Below are 24960 nucleotides of genomic sequence, written 5' to 3'. Positions count from 1 at the left end.
AGCCAGGTGATGGGTCATGATCCACCGCCTGACTTCCTGATAATCGGTAGTTGGTATCGGCGTTTCCGGGGGGGTTCGGTCGACGGGTAAAAAAAAAATATCAGTACTCGATATCGAAAAAATGGTATCTGTGCATCCCTAGTTGGAAGTTATCTGTTTTGGGTAACAAGAAAATGTCTTATTAGTTAACTATCACACATGCTATAGCGATGCAGTAGGTGGAGGTATATCGGCCTGCACATGGACACTTGTGGCACCTTAGCAGCCTAATAAACGCGATTTTAACACACCGATATCTCATGACATCTGTGTCATGTTCAGTATTTATAAAATTAACATTTACAGAGAAAATAGCTTTTAAGTTTATAATCAGGGGATACATTGTTCACATAATACTGCCGTCTTCTTAAAAGAGAAATACATTTTCTCTTCAACATTCGTCACCCCCACCAGCACGCTGGAAAGTAAAAGTCGAAAAAAAACTTCCATATTTCTCAATCACACCAACTTTACAGTTCAGCGGCTGCAAAAAAAAATTTCTTCTTCTCGCGGAGCCTCTGATGAGCTGAATAATAAATAGTGAATTAAAAAAGCCTTTTGATCTAATGCCATTAAACCAACTCTGCGTAGAAAGCGGGAGAATCGTCACTTACAAAACCAGCGCGGCACAGCGAGGCATGCGTTCGCCTATTAACGACAATCTGTTTTACACTTACTTGAAATAAGTGGCAACACCTAACGAAGCTTAATGTCTAATTCATGAGAGCGGTGACGTGCAATTTCTACTCTCTTGCCTTGAAGGCTAAAATTAGCCCGTTCGTTGACATCAAATAAAATCTCATTTTTAAGGCAAGGAGGGTTTTATGATAAATTACGTCCCTCTCTCTCCATCACGCAATAAATATATTTTCCTCTACGACGCCCTTTCTGATACCGCATCCTCTGTTACCAGGTCTCGAGAGACCTCAAATACTATAATTTATATGTGCTGGGCAGGGCTCTGACTCTAGCCTGACGTCACCGCTGACTGAAGAACGCAATCAGAAGCTGGAAACGCTCCACGTAAGACGTTGACGAGCTTTTGTTGTGACTCATTCGACAATCAGGAAAAAACTTTTTTTTTTTTTTTAACACGCTATACACAGTTGTGAGGTCAAATGTTTTTAAAATGAGGGATGAAGCGATTTATCGGCCGCCGAAACATATCGCCGAAAATGCCACACATGGCAAAATGCCGAAAGTGGCATTTTCTGGCCGATACAGCGGTGCATCCGTTCTTTCTCTCCTCCCCGCTGGGCGCTGCTCTGTGTCCTAGCGGGGAGGAGAGAAACTGTGACAGGCGGCCAAGCGTTGCGGGAGGAGAGCGTTGTGAGCGGCCAGCATCTCTCCTCCCCGCACCGCTCAGCCTCCTGTCACAGATCAGCCGAGCGGTGTGTGGGCGGAGACCGCCAGCGCTGTCACAGGAGGCTGAACTCTCCTCCTGCACCACCCCATCCAGCCTCCTGTGACAGCGTGTCAGGAAGGAGAGCGAGGTACAAGCAGTCAGTGATCACTGATGATGGCTCCCGACAATCACATGGATAGGGTCTCTCCAGGATGAACTGTCTGTTTGAGTTTTAGGTCTTCACAACAGTGTGTTGATAATTCCGGCTTCTGTGTCAATCCACCTTATTGCGGGATGTCCTCTTCACTTTTTGCTTGAACTCTTCCAAGCATAATTTGTCTTTATCAGTGGGTTGGTTCTTCTAATATGTCCACAATGAGGCCACTTAAGTGTACCTGTCTGGACATCTAGTGAAAGGCTGGGCTTGATTTCTTGAAGGGTCCATTTGTTTGCTTAATTGCTGTCTGTAAAACTGCACACAAATTTTTTTTGGGGGGGTCTTCATCAGTAGCCTGCTTTCCCGGAAAGCACTGGAAAGGAAAAAATCGGGAGCCTTTTGGTGTCCTAATACCAAAGTGCAACATTACTTTTGAGATGCTTTAATGGTTATGTTAAAGTGAATGGTTATCATTAGGGGTGAAGTTAGGTTTCAAGGTTCTGGTAAAAGTTAACTTTAGGTTTCGTGCCTGGTTTAAAAACATTAAGCAAGTCCGTGAGGAATCAAACTTTTCACCTGCAGAAACTGATCGATATATCAGACATGGTTGTCTGCATGCAGCTCATGGTGCTCTGGTGCATACCCTGCCTTCATCAGAGAAAATTATGTTTGGATCCACCCTGCCCTGCACCTCTCTACTAGTTTCTAAGTTTGGTGGCCTGTCTGGCCAATGGCAGGAGCCAAGCGCTGACTTCTCCCCAAGCATGAGAAGAGAGAAGGATTTAAAAGGAAGAGCAGCAAAGAGAAGGGAAACTACCATGGATTACAGTAAGGCACACAACAGTATTGTTTTATGTTAAAAATCTGAGGGTTTAATGTCACTTTAAGCCACCAAGGACGTGAAATCATAGTTCCCAAACCTCGCTGGTTTTAGGCTGAATGCGTAAAGATCTCACATGTACGGGAGCAAAGCAGACACTCGGCGGACGGAGTCTTGTGGTGGGAACATTGGCCGAACAAGTTAGAAAACCCGCTCTGAAGGCTTTTGTCCAATTTTCCTGTTCTCAAGATGGCTAGTGCAAGTGGTACTCTGATCTTCCTGCATCTCCAAACTTCACATTTACCAACCCTCCAGTGATCTAGGGCAGTCTCAGATTTGGTCAGGATATTGATCTTTTAGGTGGATCTGATGACTCAAGTGTAACATTATAAAGGGGGCAACTTTACACTTGACAGTAGGTACCCTACCATTGAAAAGACGGGATGTAAACCTGATACTATCCCACCTCAACCTGACCACTCAACCAACGGGTTCTCAAACAATTCATCCCCACACAGCTACCTCCTCATGTATCACTGGCCCCTCCCTTTTAGATTGTAAGCCCTCAGGGGCAGGGCCCTCCTTACCATCTTGTCTTGAATTGTATTGCGATTGTAATATCTTCCCTATATTGTAAAGCGCTGCGCAAACTGTTGGCGCTATATAAATCCTGTATAATAATACTAATAATAATAATACTACTTGTCTGTATGTCACAATTTATATAGCTGCTTTTTTATTAAATGGCTACCCTGATTTTAGACCCACCTTGGTGTCCTAAATTGCTGCGTCAATACACGTTGGGTTAAGACCGCGCTGTTAAATGAATGGGCTTACATCCTAAAAAGACAATATGTACACTTTTTTTGCACAGTGCTTGGTGGTACGTTACAATGTGTTGCATTGCATGTTCATTGGAGCCTTTCAAAATGAACAGCACCGTAGCATAGTAACACCATGTAATGATTCAGTGCAAAAAGTGTGCTTCAGCCCCTTATGCTTCCTGGAGTTCTTTTAGAAAAGCATTGGCTAGGGCAAAGATGTGGTGTAAAATGTGGTCAGGCATTACCACCAATCAGATGACACCACCTATCAGTTAAGCGCGCACAGAACAAAAGCAGCAAGACTGATGATTGGCTGCGGTCTCTCACAGCGCATTGTTTTAGGAAAGAGCCCAGTAGCTCTTCGTGTCCTCAGGTGCCCCCTGGGCCTTGTACCTTTACCATACCCCCCAGCAATGTGGCACGTTTGGCAGCGTAACAGTTGAACAACCATCCAACTATCCATTTCCAAATGCACCGAGATGGGCGGAGAGCAAAGCAGGCTTACATCTCTCTGCACAAAGGGAACAAAGCTAAAAATAGCCTGCTCAATAATTAATGGGGTCCTGCTTATTTTCTATAAAGTGACTGCTAGTCCCCTGTGCCGCTTCTTTCATATCCCCCTTCTGTCACTGGCTGGGGCTCGGCCTGTGACGTCAACGCCGACGAGTGACTCCCCTCCGCTCTCGGGGCCCAAACACTGTGCTAAATTTAACTCTCCAACCCCGTTTTGCAGATAAGAGAGACTAGAAAATGTGATTACTGATGCCTCTCACACATGGTGTTCTGCTGCTACATATAGAGGCGGAGGCCGTGCCCCGAATAATAATGATAGCCTCAGATAGCTCGGCTTCTAGCTGGGAACACGAGCCAGACAGGGAGAGGGGAGGGGGAAGGATGAACGATGCAATGAAGGCAGAAAGGCCAATATGAAAGAGAAAAGAGAGTGTGAAGACGCAGCCAAGCCTGTGTCCCTGCACCTGAAACATGTCCTACAATGCTCTGTCTAAGGGCATTCACAGCAGCTTACAATGAACCTGCCAGTACTCCAAACTGGCTAAATTGGTAATATAAAAGAAATTGCTGAGCACCATGAGAATCCTAAAATCCAGGTACCCTCTATGCAAATCTCAACAGCATTTTGGACTTTGGCCCACATTTTCCTGCCTCCCTATTTCGAGAGCTTTCAAGACCAACTATCAAGTGAATGTACCAAGAGGGGAACAAGGGTAGGTCAAAGCTTCGACTTTCTAGCTCAAGTCATGAACTGTATAAGAGAGTTGTTTGGGTGCTCTAGGTCAGTGGTTCTCAACCCGTGTAACCTCAGGACCCACATTTGTCATTAAGTCGCGACCCAAGTCGCACTGCAATTGAACACACAGCATTAGGGTACCGCGCGTTCCGTGGTGGGCGTAACAACTGTGGGCGGAAGGTTCATAAGGGGTACCATTCAAATGAATGGCAACGCAACACATCTCCCACATCAGAATGCATGGTAGGTGCCTATGCAAGTCACAGTGCGTTTAGTGCACGGTACTACGCGATTAATGCACTGACACACTCACAGACATTCTAATACACGCTCCAAAAAAATCTTACTGTTTAAACTTTCAAAGACAGCCACAACCGAGTAAAAATGGCCTTCCTAAGCCAGCATGCTGAAACAAAAGACGGTTGCTTTCTGGGTGGAAGCAGTAGTCTCTCTTCATGGTTTGACACCCACTCAGAGTAAGAATTGGTGCTCTCAAATCAGGAGAGAGTATGTGCTTTATTGACTGCAGGGCTATATGCCTGGCTTAGTAGGGGGTGCACCGGACCTCTTCAGAGAGAACACTGCTTCCACACAAAGAGCAAGGCAGGGGTCAGGCTTTTTGACACTGTCTGTGCCTTGTTTCTAAAGAAAACCAACTGTGAGACTTTAAACACGTTAGGGATTTTTTGGCACCTAGGATGTATTTAGTGGATTTTAAATGACAGTTTAATTGGGCTTTAAAGGAGAACTATGGGGAGAGTGAAGTGCACTCATCCCCATAGTTAGACCTGTCGTGTGACATTGCAGGTGTCACATGTCGGCTCTATTGATTGAGAACCGAGCGATCACAAACCGCTGTCTGTTTAGTTCACGATCTTCTCCCGGTAAAGAGCAGTGACTGAGTCACATCTGCCCAACTGGGATTCTCCTCCATGTTTGCATGCATTGAGCCATGCATGCGTAGCTCGGTGCACAATCTTGGCAAGGTCCTGTGCCGAGATACAATAACTCTTGGGTGCATGCATGCGAATTACATCATCCCAGGCTGGCCAATCAAGAGATCCTAGTGCAGTGAGCCCTAACACGAATCCTTGAGACCATAAAGCTAGCACGATGGTCTGTCTGAGCCACCTAGAGATGGTGGAACAGGAGGCCCTGGGTGCCCTTTGTGGATCTATCCAGGATAACAAAAGGAATTGGCCTTCCCGAAAGAAGCAGTGGCTGAAAGACTAGCACAGACTGAACAATATGCAAACAATGGAGGGAAATCTCCTTTTAGTGAACTAGAGCTGAACAGTGTCCTGCAGAATTTCCTGACTGAAACCTAAGGCTCTTCCCAGAACAGAATCAACTCTACTCTTGTGAAAGCAAGAGTTCTTGTTCCTCCTTGATAGCTGATTTACACCACCAACGTAGAGTTGTCTGACTGCATCTGAACCAGATGGCACTTCAACAAGTTGGTTTAATGCCGAGTACAGCCAAATTGCCAAAGTTCCAAGATGGGAGATAGGATTCCTCCGAAGATCGAGTCCCTTGCACAGACACAATTCCCATGACTCCTCCCCAGCCCGACAGGCTGGCATCAGTCATCAGGATTCTCTAGAACACCACCTCTAAATGAAGTAACTACTTTCTAAACTCCAAAACCGGAACTCTAAGCCATCAAAGACAGTGACAGCTTGGTCCTTGGTGTTAACCGAACCAGTTTGTCCACAGAGCCTACTTGTCCCACTATGACAGGATGTTGCTTTGCAAATGCAGGGAGTGGAATTGGGAAAAGGAAACTGCCTCAAAGAAGGCTACAATCAGGCCCTTCAAGCAGAAGCGTAGGTTCGGACCGCTACTGAATTAAAGAACCCAGGCGTGCGAGTCTAAAGTTTTGCCTAAAGGGAAGGAGGACTTTGGCCTGGAAAGCATCTAGAACAAGTCCCACATATTCTGAGCCATGAGTTGGAGTCAGTGCCAATTTTTATAGGCTCAGGATCCACATGAACCTTTGCAACATCCTCCAGAGCCTTTGCCGACTGTTCCTACAACAGGAGGTCATCTATGTATCCCATAATGGGAATACCCGAAGAGCATAACAGAGCCAGCACCTTGGTGAAAAGCCAAGGTACAGAAGACAGGCTAAAAGGAATGATTGTGAACTGGTAGTGCAGAGGCCCAACGGCAAAATGCAGAAAGTGTTGGTGAGCTGGAAAGATGGACACAAGAGGCATCTCATCTCCAGAGAATGCCTGATGGAGATCGATAAGTCACTGAGGGCAGACAGGGAGGTTTGACGTTAGAAGCCGAGGAGGGAATCTCGAGTTTGGAGGCCTAAGACGCCAACTCTTGAACCCAGGCATCAGGTCAGCAGATGTCCCTCCCGCTCTGGAAAGTGGGAGCGTACCTTCATGCTGAGGAAGACATGTCATTTTTGGAGCGTCTGACCTTGTGGCTGGATCGGGAGCTTCCCCCTGGGGGCTCTCGATGTAGAAGCTGTTCGCTAGCTGAAATTAGAGCTTCTTGGCAGCTAAAGATGACCCAAGCTTAGCAGTCTGCTCCTTGAAAGAGAAGTCATTTGGCCCCCCAAGAGCATCCATGATAATAGTGTCCGGAGCCGGCATGAAAAGACGCAGTCTTAGTAAGGTCATGCAGATCAAACACTAATTGCAAGAAAGTTCAGCAGCCCTGTACTTTTGACACTTCACCAATGCAAGAAACAAGCTGGAAATCTTCCAACAGGCCATTGTATTTGGACCAATCAAACCTGGTTTGGCAAAGCTAGATTCCAACCAAGATAGGGTGCAAGGCAGGACCCGTCAGAGAGAACACAGTTTCCTACATGGGAATGGCAGTTGCCTCGTTGAGGGGGAGACACAGTAGATCAACAACAGATCTGCCCCACACTGTTAATCCCGACTTACAGCAAAAGCTGGCATGAAATGGGGAAAAATGGCACCAAGCAATGAATAAAAATGAGGGAGCTCACAATGCTTGGTTCTACCAACTTACTCACCAAGTCTTTAGACACAGATCAAAGAGGCAAAGCCAGTGCTCAGGACCTGGAGAATGCTCCAGGTCCAGAGCAGCTAGCTTAAAACAGAACCAGTAGAACTCAAAATGGTCATTTCCATGCTCACCCCACAATTGTCCAGTCCAGCAGGGTCTGGTTGTGATGCAGTTCTTCTTGAATTAACAAGTATCTAAAAAGATTCAATGGTTATTCTTTACAAACAGCAGAGCTGAAGAAAATATGTCCATCCTCCTAGGACACTAGCGAAAAACGGAGGCATGCTGGTAGTAGGAGGGGTTATACCCAGTTATGGTGGCAGGGGGGTTATACCCAGTTATGGTGGCAGGGGGGATTATACCTAGTTATGGTGGCAGTAAGGATTATACCCTGGGCTGGCCTACAGTTTTTTTGGTTTGCCAGTGTCCATTCCTCCTGTAGGCGGCAGTATAACCCTAACAATGTCTTCCCGGTTTCCCTCAATGGCCGAAAAAGAAAAAAACATTTTTGCTGGACACTTTAAAAAACAACTTTTTATCCTCATATATTTGAAAATGATCCTTAAAAATATATTTCCAAATAGTACCTGAAACTATCTTAATATCAGTCTCCTGTAATCCCATGTGTAGCAGGATATAGACCCGGTGATGGACAGGCAGGACCCTAGGCATTTGGTCATGTGACTTCTGTTGAAAACCAGGGCCAGAGTGAATGATTCTCTCTGTCAAAAGAGAACATGTCACCCAAGTTGTGGGCTTATTGTCAGATAAGCAGGACTAGGGAGAGCATGTAGCAGGATTTTCTCTAGATCGATATTTATTCCGGCTCTTTTCCTCTCTACACAGGCTGCCTATAACTGTATAATAACAGGTACCAGGCCGCTCATACCTACATGAAAATCTCACTCCTTTCACAAACATATCACCTTCTCATTTGCCTGCCATTCACAGGATGCAGCTACATCTCTGAGTGTGCTGCTTTCCTTATTTTCTGAACGGTCTGCTGCAAAGGGTGTTCTGGTTCCAAGAACCCCCCCTCTGGATCACAGAGAAGAAAACTGTACAGATCAGTCTTGTGATAACGGGCTGAACTCTATACCGAGAAAAGAATGTACAAATCTGTTGGAATTAGTTGTAGAAAAATAAAAAAAGGATTAAAAAAAAAGGTAGGCCAACTAGAATTCCTAACCCTAAGGGCAATGCTTCCTGGATAGCGGTGGCTGCCTTACAGCCTGCAGATCTTTCAGCATTAGTGATATGGGTACATACTGGAAAATGAGGAAAGTGCCTTTTTCTGAGACAAGGCTCCCTCTGCTGACCAACTCTATCACTACAGGAACTAAGAGATTGCTAAAAACACACAAAAAGCGCCTTCCAGCAATGCCAGGCCCCTCCTGATGATGTGTTCCGCACAACCCACCGTCAGCACATCCAAAAGCAAAATCTAGAAACTTTAACATTTCCATTTATTCTAATGTGCTTTATGGGAATGCAAAGCAGCTTGAAGGAAGCTGATGCAGCTAAGGAGGACCGCATGTGTAAACATACACAGACCTGAACATCGTTAAAGGAGAACTATGGGGTTAAGTCTTTTCCCCATAGTTCTCCTTAGGGTAACGGGAGGACATAAACTAGCGTCCTGCTGCTCGCGGTATACTGAGACGCCGCAGCTGAAGAGGATCCCGACAATTGTGCCGGGATCCGCCCAGCTGCGTGACTGACAGCTGGCTCTGCCTATCTAAAGGCAGAGCCAGCTGTACCCGCCCCCTCCCCGTCCGTTCCGCCAGTCAGCGCTGGCGGATCGGAGCGGGGAGGGGTGAATCCAGCCCCTCCCCTGTCACGGCAGAGAGCCGTGACAGGATTGAGAGGTGAGCGAACGCCGGTATGTGTTCGCTCACCTCCTGATCTACTGAGCCGACCTGTGACAGTCTCATTGTCACAGGTCGGCTAGAACTATAAGGTGAGTGAAAAGCACTCACCTCATAGTTCTCCTTTAACAAAGATCCTTATGCAAGCATTGCCCACTGCTGTCACCATCATGAAACTCACCCTGAGAAATGCCATGCAGCCATCGCTGGAGTGTATATAGACAGGACATGGCTGCAAAGAGCCCGCAGGAGATTATCAGCACTAAGATGCAAGAATGAATGATTTCGGCTACATTCACACTCCATTAGAGCAGATGGGCTAGTGTGCTGTGACATGTCTGGCGGTTGTGCAGTTTGATGCAGTCTTACAGTATAGTTTTTTCCAAATGTACATTCCATTCAGGTCCCCACAGAGCTGCGTGGTGTCTTGTGCTGTGGTGACTTGCGATGTCATCCAGCGTGCTGCCAAAAACTGCACACTACACCCACGTTGTGGTGTGAACGGGCTACGTAAAAAAAATGTTTTCTACGTGCACTAGCAGCGACTTGCATTTTTCTTGTGCAGAAAAAAAAGCAGGTCGCTGCACTTAAAAGGAGAACTATGAGGGGAGTGCTTTTCACTCACCTTATAGTTCTAACCGACCTGTGACAATGAGACTGTCACAGGTCGGCTCAGTAGATCAGGAGGTGAGCGAACACATACCGGCGTTCGCTCACCTCTCGATCCTGTCACGGCTCTCTGCTGTGACAGGGGAGGTACTGGATTCCCCCCTCCCCGCTCCGCCAGCGCTGACTGGCGGAACGGACGGGGAGGGGGCGGGTACAGCTGGCTCTGCCTCTAGCTGTCAGTCACGCAGCTGGGCGGATCCCGGCATAATTGTCGGGATCCGCTCCAGCTGCGACGTCTCAGTATACCGCGAGTTACAGCTCGCGGTATACTGAGCCTAGGGTGACGAGAGGACGCTAGTTTGTGTCCTCCCGTTACCCTGACCCCATAGTTCTCCTTTAATGTGAACCTAAGCGTGATTTTTTTTTTTAAATGGCATTTGTAAGATACCCAATACATTAGTAGTCACGGCACCCAGCGTCCTGATTGGCCAGCTTCCCAACCAATCAAGAAGCTGGGCAGCGAGTCATTGCATGCTGCCCGGCTTCCTGATTGGCTGGAAAGCCGGCTCCATGCTCCGTTGCATGGAGCCGGTTTCCCGGCCAATCAGGAAGTTGGGCAGTGTGTGTTGACTCGCTGACCAGGTTCCTGATACATGAAGTGTCGGGCTAGGCATCGGAGCATTTGGGCAAGTACGAGTACTCGCCCATATACTCGGCAATCGGCACAGATACTACCGTATCATCGTTATCTTTGCATCCCCAATCTGCAGATAATCTATAGGTGTTTGGCCAGCTCAAGTGTTACTTTGCTTTTCCGACTGAAGTTACAGGTAAATATCTCTGCACTCATCAGATTCCTCATACAGGTGTTGGCCAACCGCCTCTGTTATATGTAGCAGGGATAAACCCTGATTTATACCTTCTACACTGCCAGTATCTGGAGTTCTTCTCTTTCCCATGTAAGTAGATTGGTGACACATTCACCCTACCTTTGCTTTAGACATCGTTCACCCTCTTTAACATTTGCCAACCAGGTTAACAAAGGCAAATGTTGACGGTGATTTTGCACATTCATAAAAAGATCCCTAAGAGGTTCCGTCATCTACAACTAACACAAAGCTCACCGTATAATGAAAATGTAACTTCTGAGCAACCAACCAACCAGCCATAAAACAACCGAAGTAAGCACGGGACAATGCACGGAGCAGCTAAAGTCAGGAAACGGGTTTATTTGAATACTTAAATAACATTAATCCAGCTGTAAAGCAGCAGCAAGACATTATAAATAAAAACAGGTCATTGGAAGAGAAGTCCGTGAACCCCATGCGGGGCGCCGTGAAAAGAGAGCGGGGCGCAATGCTTACCGCTGCACACCGAGGTGCTGACGTTGTACAGGAGAGGATAAAGCTGCAGGCACCGGATCATCTGTAAGCTGCCCTCACACTCCGTACACGGCTTGCGAATGTCCAGAGCTGAGCGGAAGACTTGAAGTGCGCCCGTCAGGTTCTTAAGCGAGAGGTAGGCGGTTCCCAGGCTCAGCAGCGTTAACGGCTGTGTAAAAATAGGAAACGTATTAAAATAATTTAGAACAAAACAAAAAATACACTTTTAAAGAAGAACTTTGGCCAGGATATGAATATTTCAGCTGGAGTCACGTCTTGCACTGTTTTAACTTGAATTGCACGATTTGTGCGAACATTGCTATTTATTCTGAATGACACCCCAAAGCATCTCACCAATGGATGGATGCTGCAGTGCAGAGCAATACACTAACCTGCCAAAAATGCTTCAGATGCCTTTTTTTGGTGTATTTTGAGCCCATTTAAATTAATGGGCTTCCTTAGAGTCATTTTAAAGTCAAAGTATTTTTAAGCTATTTCAAATGCTGATTAAATCGCTTACAATGGATGCTGCTCCCTGGCGTTCAAAAGTTTGTTTCCTGAAGGACCAGCTGGTCTTCTGAGCACTGGCCCTGATATTAACATGTTCTAGGGTGGCTCCTTTTCCTTGCAGGGTCCTATGGAGCCACTCTTGTGTGTGCGCTAATATACTGGGTGTGTCTCCACGAAACAAACAGGCACAGCAAGGCAAGACACCCCCAAAGCACCCCTCTCCTCCAAGCTAGTATATGGATGGCTGCTGTACTGGACAGAAAATGCAAGGAAGCGGAGATGAGAGAGTTGGAGCTGTTCGGAAACACAATGACGATGTGCATAGGCAAACATTTAAAAAGATACTTTGCAGAGCTATACATGTTTGATCTGGATTCATTACTGAAAAAAAGATTGAGCATTTAATACCACTTTAAAACAATGCAAGTTAATGTGCAACCTACCATGCAATTCAGGTCGGCTCAGTAGATCGGGAGGTGAGCGAACACATACCGGCGTTCGCTCACCTCTCGATCCTGTCACGGCTCTCTGCCGTGACTGGGGAGGGGCTGGATTCAACCCTCCCCACTCCGATCCGCCAGCGCTGATTGGCTGAATGGACCGGGCAGGGGGCGGGTACAGCTGGCCCTGCCTCTAGATAGGCAGAGCCAGCTGTCAGTCACGCAGCTGGGCGGATCCCGGCACAATTGTTGGGATCCGCTTCAGCTGCGGCGTCTCAGTATACCGCGAGCTACAGCGGCGTCTGAGCCTAGGGTGACGGGAGGGCGCTAGTTTGTGTCCTCCCGTTACCCTAAGGAGAACTATGGGGAAAAGCCCTGACCCCATAGTTCTCCTTTAAAAAGCAGTAGACGAGTTTAAAAAAAAAAAACTTGTGTCCCATTGGCGAGATTTCCCTTCACTTCCTGCCCTGACACAACAGGTAGTTCCAGGAAATCTACCCCAAATTGATGGTAAACATTCTCTTAAATAGTTGTCACCTGAACAGGTGTCTCCAATGGGTGACTTCTCCTCTCTTCCTGTTCTGGTTACAACTCAAAATTTTGGATGTTCCCTCAATTATAGTTCTAGTGACAATGGTCATGAGAACAAAAATAAGGTGAATCTCCTTAGTGGGGGCACAGACAGCAATACAAATCTTACACCGATAGCATAGTCTCTGCTGGTGGGGGTTTTTTTTTTCTCAATACATTTTTATTGGAGATTTTCGTGATCTTATAAACAAGGTAAGACATTACAATTGCAAAGTGAACGTGCAAACAAGTACAGATACATGTACATAAATTGCATTCAGCTGGTGAACTTTGGTGGGAAAGGAGAAAGGGAGAATAAAAAGATAAAAACAGGAGGTGTAGGCAAGTAAGAAGAAAGGAAAGGCACATAAGAAAATGCGAACAAGGGCAGTAATGCATCGCCTAAGGGGGAATTCGCCTTCACTTACACGGACAATATTAAAAACTGGTACAATAATTAGAGGTGCACCGAAATGGAAATTTTAAAAACGAAACCGAAATAAAAAAAAAAAAATTGTCAGGCCGAAACCGAAAATGTTTTTTTATTTTTTATTTATTCATTCATTTTTTTATTAAATATTTTTATTTTTTAATTTACTTTTAGGGGCTTCGGGGAAATATTAGAGGTCTAAACAGACCCCTGATATTTCCCTTCTAAAATAGAAAAAGAGATTGAGAACACAGAGTCCTCAATCTCTTTTTCTGTGTCCCCTATTATCAATGAACAGGAATCCTCTATACTGAGTGTTCCTATTCATTCCTAACATGAGGACATGGCATGTTTACTATAACTATGAATGAACAGGAAGTGATGATCACTCCCATTCATTCATAATTGGGGATACAGTACACATACCATATCCTCAATTATCTACAAACACTCAACGATCACTGAGTGTTTGTACCGCTCTCCTCTCTGACACGCTGTCACAGGCTGATCGAGCGGTGTATGGAGGAGAACTCAGACTCCTGTGACAACACGGCCTGTCTCCGCCCACACACCACTCATAGGAGGCTGAGCGGTGTGGGAAGAGACGCCAGCCGCTCACAGTGCTCGGCTATCACAGTGTCTCTCCTCCCCCCTGGGACACAGAGCAGCGCCCAGCGGGGAGGAAAGAAAGCAGGGATGCGCCGATCGGCAGGAAAATGGCACTTTCGGCATTATGCCAAAAGTTTCGGGCGATATGTTGGTGCATCCCTAACAATAATATATCAACTCAAGTACGCCAGTATTTCCATGTATTACAAAACCTCTTATGTGATCCATCTCTGAATGACATACATTTTTCATAGGCATAGTGAAGGCTAATTATAGCCAACGTTTTAGAAAGGTTTGGAGAGTCTAGGCTCTTCCAGTGTCCTACAATGGTCAATCTAGCTGCCAGTAAAATGTGGGATATTATATTGCAATATGTAGAGGGAAACTCCACTATCCCTATTGATAACAGGCCTAGCGCAGGGTTGGGAGGTGTCAATATGCCCGATACCAGCGAGATCTGTTGGAAAATTTGTTTCCAGAAACTTGTAAGGCCCCTACAAGACCAAAGAGTGTGGTATAAGCTGCCAATCTGGCCACAGCCCCACCAGCATGTCGATGGGGAAGATGGGTACATCCTGCTCAACTGCACAGGGGTGAAGTACTAGTGGAGTGTTATCTTGTGGGTGCTGGTGGGGTTTTTAATGCAGAAATAAACTCAGAAAATCTTATATCCTTCAAGCAGTATAAGGCAAGTCAGTTGTGAATGAAGCAGCAGGCATTCTGTAGCTGCTCTTTAGTCCAGTGTCCTTATAAAACAGCTCTTCTTGTTCCAAGACCTTTGATGAGACCATCAATAAAATACAGTAATCAAGAAGCAGGAGTAGGTGAGGTATGGCTGATGAAAGGCTCCCACGAAGCTAGAAGAGCAGAGCGCTCCCTAGGCCCCGTCACTTTGCTTTCATGCTAAAGCTACATTTCATTGTATTTTCTCTGAGACACTAAACTGTACTTATGAACTCCTGTTAGAGAGACGTAGTAAAGATTTCTAATAGAAGCCACTTTAAAGGGTTAGTTCACCTTTTGACAAAAAGATTAAAAAGGTAAACTCGATACTCGGTCCCCATTGTACTTAGCTGCTTAAATGACAACCTCCCGCTGCCCGTGACAGCTGGTGTAAATGTATCACACACTTCACATATACAGCTCCGGAGATCGAGTGGAATCATAATGCTGGAAATGGTGAGCGGACATTGGTCATCGTGGTCACAATTAGTTAGAAACTCCACTTGGGACACGTGGCTGCTCTGACCAATGACAACTTGCTATTGCCAGAATTATGGGGCTGTGTAGTAAAGTTATGATGTGTGCCGCCCATAACACTGGCTGGCGTGAGTGGCTGGAGGCTGTCAAGCAGCCAAGTGCAGCAGGGACTGGAGGTGGGCTGTGGAGGGTGTTGTGATTTGGTTGACCCTTTCATTATTTGTGAAAAAGTGACCTAACCCCTTAAAGCTTAACTCCAAAAAAATCCCCTTTTCTTTTTGCAGTCCATCTTTACACAGTTTCTGTGCCCCCAAATAAGTCCCATATATCCCCTGTTCCTTCTATCTTTGACCGTGCACAGATATTTCAGCCTTAAGCCCGTGACACGCTGCACGCAAAGCCGTGCAGAGCGAAGAAAAGCTGTCAGGCACGGAGCTTCGTGTGCAGTGTCTAAGCTGAGTGCACCTTCAGCCAATCGGCTCGCAACTGGCTGGACTTCGCATCCTGACGCGTGGGAAATTTTTCAACTCGGCACACTCAGCTATGCGAGCTCTCGCAAGCTGACGTGCCGGAGAGAAAATTACATGACACACTGCCACCGCTCCACTCTGCTTTGTGTGCAGTGTGTAACAGCCTTTATGAAGAAATGGCTACCGCTCACTTTCCCTCCTATGTGTAGATATCTGTAGAAGACAAGTACTTGCGTCACTGCCTTGTTTTGTGGACAGCTACTATTGCGCAGCACTCGGTTGAGAACTGCCCATGGCCATGGAATCAATGTCCTAAAATCTGCTTTTATTTCTAAAGCACTGTCTGTCAATAACCTTAAGCAACGCCCACATGCATGCCCAGCAGGTCAGTGCGTTCCCCAATGATTCATGGGAAATGCAGTTTATCTTTCCTTCCTTGGAAACATGTGGGATGTATTGCATGCTGTCTGCTTATATCTTCCCCCAGTACAGAAAACTATGCAGAAGGAGCTGATGAAATCATGAAGAAAATGATAAATTAATCAAAACGTGAGGGGGTATTTCTGAGAACCTATACGTTTTTTTGTTTCTATGGGGAATGCGAGTTAAGGGTCAAAAGATCCCACAGTTTGGCATTGAGGGGATGTCTTTAAATCCCTTCAATAATAATATAAAATGGCAGCAGCTCCACAGAGTAGAAAAAAAAAAAAGCGCTTACCTCTGAGTGGTCTATAGTGATTGCTTGAAGAAGTAATTTACTGGCCTCTAGATGAAGCCCGTGATGCATGAGTAGGTTGGCCAGATTCACCAGTGGAATATGTTGTTGCTGAGATGGTGCAAGGTTCAACGCTTTGCGCAGGCAAGCCATGGCCTGGGTGCAGTTTCCTACAGATCGCCAGTACAGAGCTGCCTCGTTCAGCACAGACCATGCAAGTCCCGATGGCTAAAAAGAAAAAAAAACAAACACACACTGGGTTAAAGATATCTCCGTTGAAAATCCATAGGCAGATCTATACCCCACTAAGCAATGCAAATATATGTCTTTGCAAAAGGAAGAAAAACAAAAACAAAAACAAAAAAAACACACATTTTGTACATCTCTGCAATGCACGGACATTTCCCTATATTTGTGTTCAACAATGCATGTACAGAAAAATACTTATTGATCCTGCCAGAAACACTGAGAACCTCCTAACTTCCTGTACACTCTGCTGATCTGAAACCTCAAGCAATGTGATCAGCCCTCCCAGTTCTGATGACTAGAGAACATCTCCTTTCTATGCAATAGAAGAGCAAGAGGGACGTGCTCTATAATCCAAATCAGAAAGGAGATGCGTTGTCACCCTAGGACAGGAAGTGGGTTACTGGCATGAACACCAGGTGAAAAAGTAAAAAAGCCAGAAAACTGAAAACTATTGCAGTCATCACATCTAAGAACAGGCGAGATACAATATATTACATTTATGTTGTGGAGAAAGTGAGGGAATGCTGAAACTACAGGATGCTTACCCTGCCTGCTATAACGGGAACCTGTTACTTTGCTTTTTATGACTTATTTTAATCTGAACCTGTCATCAATTAAAATGTATGGGCATTTAGAGTGGGGAAAAGGCACAGAGTGGACCTATATCCTCCGTAGCGATTAAAAAAATATATTTAAATAAGCGTTGGTGTACAGAGTTTAGCTTTAAGGGCCTGTTCACATGAGTTTCAGGTCCGGATAAGCAGACGCAGTGATATGTGTTTGGCTGCGTTTTTGATGCGTTCCTGTAAAAAAAAAAAAAAAAAAAATCTTTTTTTTTTTGCTGGAGTGGGGCTGTCAGTATCTTAGCTGCAGTGTGTTTTTGACGCGTTTTGCGTTTCCGGTCCGTTTCCTGACCGGACAAAATGTGACATGCAGTATTTTTCTGTCGTAACCTGAGTGGACTGCGCACGTGAGAACTGTAGCCCATAAAACACATAGGGATACATTGGGATGCATTTTTTAGTGCAGAAGCGTACGGATCAGGTCAGCACAGAAAACGGACGTCGTGTGAACAGGCCCTAAGAGAGACATGAGGTTTGCGTGGGACAACCCTTCAGAAAAAGTGACAAAGAATGGGCATTCGAGCCAAAGCCACTGAAAAGGTGATGTTTTTGTGGGGAGGGCAGCGGTAGTCTGGGATTTTGCTCACCTGGTTAAGAGAGTGGTATAAAGAACCCCGCAGATCGTCTTCCGAAATACTGAGGTTATTGATGAGTTTGTCCACGGCCTACATATGAAAGAAAAGGCAAGTGACATTTCACATCATTTGCTTTGCACTTCAAATATCATCAATCGGTGACAACTCTGTGTACATACCCGCTGTGCGTGCCTATCAGGCTTCAGCTCCTGCAGGTCCAGCCTTCCCTCCAGCTCCGCGAGCAGCCTCTGAAGTGTCTCATTTTTGCGCACATCTGCAACAGAGGTGCAGTCTGGCGTTGGCAGGTCACTTCCTGCCTCGATATGCTTCAATACAGCCGGACTGACACTAAAAGGAAAAAATCACAAGAATTTATCTCAGGGCTATGTCCGCTTCACACGCTCCCCCTTCCCAGACAATGCAGCTCACAGAGAGAGTGTTTCAGAACCAGAGGGAGTGCTATCAACCCAGAAAGCATTGGGTGGTACTAGGTGTGGCCAGGTGCTGATTGACAAGAATACACATGCCTCTTGTATTTAGACAATGTTTGCTTATCCTGGAGTTGAGCTTTAAAAGGTCAGCACAGCTGGTCACTGCCCTGCCCCAGCTTGTGATTGGACAAGGAAGGAGAAGCAGAAGGTATTTAGGTTTGCCACTCCTTCCATCACCACATGTGTATGAAGCACACCTGATTGGTCCTTAGTATCAGCCTCCTCCTTCCAGTCACAATGACGTTATGCAGAAGGCCGATTTGCAAGGCTATAGTCAGGTCATGCTGACTGGTGACATTTTTGACTGACTGGTGAGACACCGCCAAATTTTTCAAGCCATATATATATATATATACACACACACATACACTTGTACTGTTGGTTTCATTTTTACTAACTGCTTGGATTGACTAGAGAGCTCACAATCTTACACATTCCTCATTTCAAATACCAACACGCCAAGGACCACGTAGAAATTAACTGGTACTGAAACACATCCATAAAACAAGCCCCCCTGGGACCAGACTCACCTCAGACCTGACTGCACAGGAGGTAGATGATATTTTGGAAGCTCTTCAGGTAGAGGAACCGTGGGGAACTTCATGACACAGTCCTCTCTCTTGGGCCACAGGTGATCCGTTTCTTTCTACGAAAACAAGTCGTCCCGTATTAAACCTTCCCCAGACTTTCCATCAATATAAAACACACTGGGATACACAAAACTTAAAATACATGTAAAGGCTCCTTATTTATATAGCACTGATATATTCTGCAATGCTCTGCAGATCATGATTTTTGTTTTCCCCAACAAAATCCTATTTTAATGAGGAGGAATTTGGAATTATGTAAATAAAATGGAGCAAAGTAAACTCTGCAGGAAAAAAAAAGAAGATCTTTACTCACATCAAACATGGCAGCATCTTTGTCCCAGACTCTTAAGGCAGAACGTGACACCGGAGGGCGCTGTAGGAACGCAGTCTGGTTGGCTTGCTGGTCTGTATTCACAGATGTCATGTACGCAGATGAAGTGTCTTCACCAAACTAAAAAAAAAGAAATACAAGTGTCTACAACTAATAAACTCCTACAGACACACAACTCCAGCAAGCAGGAATAGATTATGAGGAAAGGTACAAACTTTTTTAAAAGGAGAACTATGGGGTAAGGGCTTTTCCCCATCGTTCTCCTTAGGGTAACGGGAGGACACAAACTAGCGTCCTCCCGTCACCCTAGGCTCAGTATAGCGCGAGCTGTAGCTCGCAGTATACCGAGACGCCGCAGCTGAAGCGGATCCCGACAATTGTGCCGGGATCCGCCCAGCTGCGTGACTGACAGCTGGCTCTGCCTATCTAGAGACAGAGTCAGCTGTACCGGCCCCCTCCCCCGGTCGTTCCGCCAGTCAGCACTGGCGGATAGGAGCGGGGAGGAGGGAATCCAGCCCCTCCCCTGTCATGGCAGAGAGCCGTGACAGGATCGATAGGTGAGCGAACGCCGGTATGTGTTCCCTCACCTCCCGATCTACTGAGCCGGCCTGTGACAGTCTCATTGTCACAGGTCGGCTAGAACTATGAGGTGAGTGAAAAGCACCCACCTCATAGTTCTCCTTTAAAGCCCGTTTTTTCCGTTCTTTCAAAAAACAGTTCCCTTATCCCTCCTTTTTATTGTGTTTTCCGGACTGTGCACCGTTTCCTCCCAATGGAGAAATGGCTTTTGGTTGCGTTTCCTCTCTGGGTGCATATGATCTCCACAGCACCTGGTTGTAACCAGCCCACAGCCACTGCTTGACAGCTATGCTCTGCCATCATAGCCCTGAGCTCCGCTCACGTACAAGCCCACAAAGTTGTCCATGCACATGTGGGTCCTGCATAGATCATACCTCCTTCGCCACCAAGGAACAATGAGGGGAATTTATTAATACTGGAGAAAGCAGAATCTGGAGCAGTTGTCCACGGCAACCAAATCAGCATCCACCGTTCATTTTCAAACCTTAACTGAACTGAAAAGAGAAGTTGATTGGTTGCCACAGGCAACTGCTCCAGATTCTTCTGCTCCAGTTTTGATAAATTCCCCCCAATGTATTTTTCCAATCAGCCAAAGACGTCTCAGGAAATAAGCAAAAAGATTTAAAAAAAAAAGTGAGGCATTAATTTTAAATATGTACGGCGACTTTATTGAGCATAAAAAGAGGGATCCAGATAATCCTAAGTGGGCGGGATCTTGGAGTTCAGCTTAAAGTGGAACTATACTTACCTCTGCTCCAGGAGATACAAAGTCCATGAGCTCGCTTGCCAGTTCCGATATCATTTCTTTCATCTGCTTCTACCGGATTCTGGATCTTCATTCATTCATCCCGGAACTCGGCAGATGCTGGAATTGTACACTGTGCTACACATGTGCCCACGATAATACGAAATCACCTGCACTCCATACACCGTACAGACCTTGAGTGAGCGGTTGGTGCTTGAAGTGACAACACGGATGGCGCTGTGTCAGATACAGTCCATAATAGATATCACCAGCACTCCATGATATGTGCAAGAAGTAAAGCACTTTTTATTCAATCGTCACATGCGGCTGTTTGACGCATGTGACGATTGAATAAAAGTGCTTTACTTCTAGCACATATCATGGAGTGCTGGTGATATCTATTATGCACATGCGCACACATCACAAGTGCAGTTGTAGGTTTTGTGTATTACTGAGCAAAGTGCACACACGTATGAACGTTTTTAGCCATGTATGTCAGGGAAATCTAGTGGATGGGAATCAAAAACACAACTGGACATGCCGACCCATCTAGAAAATGTTTCACTAATTAGTTACATGGCATCTTCAGTTCATCTGATGGAAGGGAATCCCCTGCATGTAAGCAGTTCTAAAGGGTTAGCCGGAGCACACGGCTCAAGGCGTGATTGCTGTTATACATTCACCTTACTGCGGCACCGGTTAGATGCAGATACATAACTGGAGGTGTGGCACTGCCAGGGGTAAAGACATCAGGGTGGTACTGTATGTTGCTGATAGGGGATGTCGCCAGCCTCCACCTCTGTTTAGCTAAGGTTGTTTCAATTTACAACAGATGACCTACTTCATTCCTCTTTCAATCCACCTGTATACTCTGTACAAAATCCGTACTCTATCACTCTTAAGAGTCCAAGCCCTTTAGTTAGACTACTGAGTAGTAAAGCCTGGTGTGTTGGACCATGCATTTACTGACTCCCCATTATATAGATCTGCGTACTCTTTACTGCACTGGGCTGCATGAAACACATGGTTTTGTTTACACTTTGGCGTATGGGGTGCATTAACTTTTTACTGGAAGACCCATGGAATGGAGCAGCTGCTATTTTCTCTGTGTGATGTGCCCCTGTACAGTCGTGGCCAAAAGTTTTGAGAATGACACAAATATTAATTTTCACAAAGTCTGCTGCTTCAGTTTGTATGATGGCAATGTGTATATACTCCACAATGTTATGAAGAGTGATTAGATACATTGCAATTAAAGGAAAACTATGAGGTGAGTGAAGATCACTCAGCCTCATAGTTCTAGCCGACGTGTGACAATGAAACTGTCACAGGTCGGCTCAATAGATCGCTCGCTCACTTCTCGATCTATCCCTGCAGAGAGCTGTGACTGGCACTCACGGCTACCTGCAGGGATTCCCCCCTCCCCCTCTCCGATCCTCCAGCACTGACTGGCGCAACAGACAGGGAGGGGACGGGTACAGCTGGCTCTGCCTCTAGATAGGCAGAGCCAGCTGTCAATCACACAGCTGGGTGAATCTCGACAGTAATGTCGGGAACCGTCCCGGCGTCTCAGTATACCGCGAGCTGTAGCTCGCGGTATACTGAGCTTTGGGTGACGGAAGGACGCTAGTTTGTGTCTTCCCGTTACCCTTAGGATAACTATGGGGAAAAGCCCTAACCCCATAGTTCTCCTTTAATTGCAAAGTCCCTCTTTGCCGTGAAAATTAACTTAATTCCCAAAAAAGCAAACTTGAAACGGTTGACTACTTTACAACACACACAGGGACCATGGGGAACATAAGTAGCCCCCCTCCAGAAGGAAGGACAGTGTCAGCACCAATTCACAGATGATTTGATGATCTACAGCCGAGTGATACACAAATAATATACGTTTGGTTAGTAGTTGAGGTACCTGAATGCAATTTTAGGATTTAATTCCTGAGTTTAGCGTCACTTTGAGGAGCAGGGGAGGCTCCAGACAAGCTTGCATACAATTTTAATGCTCAGCTCTAGGATTTACTTGCCTCCCCAATGTATGTTGCCGTCCACAGCAGCCACAGTGTAATATTTTGACAAATGTTGCCTCTATTGCTGTAAATCGAGGTTTTGTAATCCCCGTGATGACATTGCTCTCCCGAGCCTCTTGCAAGTGCAGGGCGCCAGTGTGCTGCCAACGTTATTTTCCAAACTACACGTCCCATAATTCTTTCAGACTCCTGACATTTCTTGGCAGCTATGGGCTGCTCTGTAGGCGGTGAAAGCAGAGTACTGTGATATGCGATCACTTCCCACAGCTGGCTAACGCAGCTCTCTGGAGGGAGGCATTACTGGGCAGCATTCCATGCTAATTGCCATTTATTTAATCCCACCCATCATCAAACATGGGGTAACATCTGACAGCACCTCTGTAGTAGATGGGAGTCTAAACGACTCGGCTCCAACAGGAAATGGCTGTGCAATGGTTACTGTTGAGTAGCTGCATGTTATTTCTTTATATAAAGTGGAAACTACAACTAATTTTGCAATTTTATTCAGGCTGGTGACATAGGAGAAATGGAGGTATCAGGACATAATGGAGGAACACAATTATTACAAATTTTATACACAAAGTTGGAGTTCTGCTATAATCACTGGTGAATATACATCAGCGATAGTACACCAATAGGTTGGTCTTCATCTATGGGAGTAATGATGATGCCATGAGACTTGCAGACTGTGTAATGCGCCCAGGCGCTTCATTGTCATGCTGCTGTCCAAGATGCATGGTTATAAATAAGAAATCTTCATGCATGAATGTTCTCTGTGCTGTCTTTTTTACAAGGCCTGTGGCTTTTGAACATGCACTTACCCAGCACCTCAGATTTGAGGGAATAAATTCGATTAGGTTCTCTCTGCTGGTTAGCGAGTCTTAATTCTGGGATATGTGTTTCATACTCAGAGTATTGTCCTTTTTACGTTTACCAAGCTGGTTGAAACTTGATTGATCGGATGTAATTTTTTTTCATTGTAGCTCCCTGTGTGTGAGTGTTCCTAAATCTTCCTAGGAATGAACTAGCAAGGAGAGTGTAAATACCGAGAGGAACTAAGAAAAAATTCCCAAATTTGATTAAATCCCATCCTTACCAATACATGTTCCACATTTTCAAAGATGTCCCCCCGGTGATAGCGCACTGGCAGATCCCAGGGACAATGCAGACTGTGCTTCTGGCTGCTTATCTGACAAATCTGATGGTTTCCTGTGATAAAAGAAAAATATACCGGTAAAATAAAAGAATACTGAATACAAATGTAACAAAGAAATATACATTTTATGAACGGTTTATTAACTTTATGTTTTCTCTACTTGTCTGAATGTTTCCAGGCTCTGCTTGTGATGGCAGTCACTCTCCTGCTACCTAATGACATTGAAGACCTTTTCTTCTTGTCAGTGATCACCACTAGAGTAAAGTGATTGTGAAATTGACAAATTGCCTGAATATATTAACGGTCTGATCATTTATAAATTTAGGATAGGCACCTTTCCCCACACAACCCCTCTAAGTAATCTATATTTTAATTAACCACCTGCGGACTGTCCACTGTATTAAAACGGGCAGTCCGCTGGCGCATTGTTCTGAGAGGATGTACCTGTATCAGGGGCGTCCCGAGGCTGAGTGACACCCGGAGCGATTACCGGGGTGCCACCCCGACCACTCGCCACTGCGCGATGACGTCACCCCGCCGACTCTCCACTGCGCATGACATCACCACGCACGCGCGGCACCCTTCTGATACCTGCCGGCGGCCATCTTGGTGATGGACGCCGGGAGACAGAATAGGGAACACTCACCCGGCGGGATAAGGTATGCCGCCGGGTCCCCTTCGCCCGACTTTTCAGAGGGGGGGGGGTGACGCCAAAATGACTGTCAGTCATTTTGGTGTCACCCGGGTGCCGGCTGCACCCCCCTTGTGACGCCACTGCCTGTACATCTTCCCTCAAATGCATGTGTAGACTGGAAATGAAAAACGTGGCCTTGTTCAAATAGGGTTTAAACGTGTATCTGGGGTGCAGGTTTCTTATGGCTTGCTGAGCAACTATTGACTTTACAGACCAAAGGGTATATGGTGCCAAAAGGCTGAATAAACACCATTGTTCAGGAAAGGATTCATTGTTCTGTGTGTGTTATCGTTCTGTCCTGAGCATAGGTTGCAATAACTGCTCAACAAAACAAGACGACATCCTGGGATTACCTAGCTGAGCCTCTTTGGCCATCTGCGTCTCGTGGATGATGTTCCTAAGGATCTGTTCCTCCTGGATCAGCTTATGTTTTTCCAGAACCTCCTGCTGTCTCAGGTAATGGTCATGCTGCTTCTGATATTCCTTCAGCTCATTCAGAGTCCTCTGCAGAGACCTATCAAGACAGAGCAGGGAGTGACCTGTTCAGTGCTGTACAAGAATGGCTTTGGGGCAACTAATATATATATCTATATAGATAGATAGATATATATATATATCTATCTATCTATATATCTATATAGATATATATATATGGGTCACCTATATAAG

The 24960-nt window shown here is 45.8% G+C and overlaps 1 protein-coding gene across 1 annotated transcript in view; it reads right to left on the bottom strand.

The window, feature by feature from the left end:
• TTC17 (tetratricopeptide repeat domain 17) overlaps positions 1–24960 on the bottom strand; it is a 62473-nt gene that overhangs the window by 16468 nt on the left and 21045 nt on the right. Inside the window, exons 9-16 of the mRNA XM_018555495.1 lie at positions 24645–24805; positions 23538–23650; positions 19073–19210; positions 18700–18815; positions 17858–18026; positions 17691–17768; positions 16235–16459; positions 11270–11456 (exon numbers count right to left, since the gene is read on the bottom strand). Coding sequence (XP_018410997.1) covers positions 11270–11456; positions 16235–16459; positions 17691–17768; positions 17858–18026; positions 18700–18815; positions 19073–19210; positions 23538–23650; positions 24645–24805 — 1187 coding nt within the window. The remainder of the gene's footprint in view (positions 1–11269; positions 11457–16234; positions 16460–17690; positions 17769–17857; positions 18027–18699; positions 18816–19072; positions 19211–23537; positions 23651–24644; positions 24806–24960) is intronic.

The sequence above is a fragment of the Nanorana parkeri genome, unplaced genomic scaffold, assembly GCF_000935625.1.
Source record: "Nanorana parkeri isolate BGI_ZX_2015 unplaced genomic scaffold, ASM93562v1 scaffold10, whole genome shotgun sequence".
Lineage (NCBI taxonomy): Eukaryota > Metazoa > Chordata > Amphibia > Anura > Dicroglossidae > Nanorana > Nanorana parkeri.
This window is presented reverse-complemented; position numbering and strand designations above follow the sequence as displayed.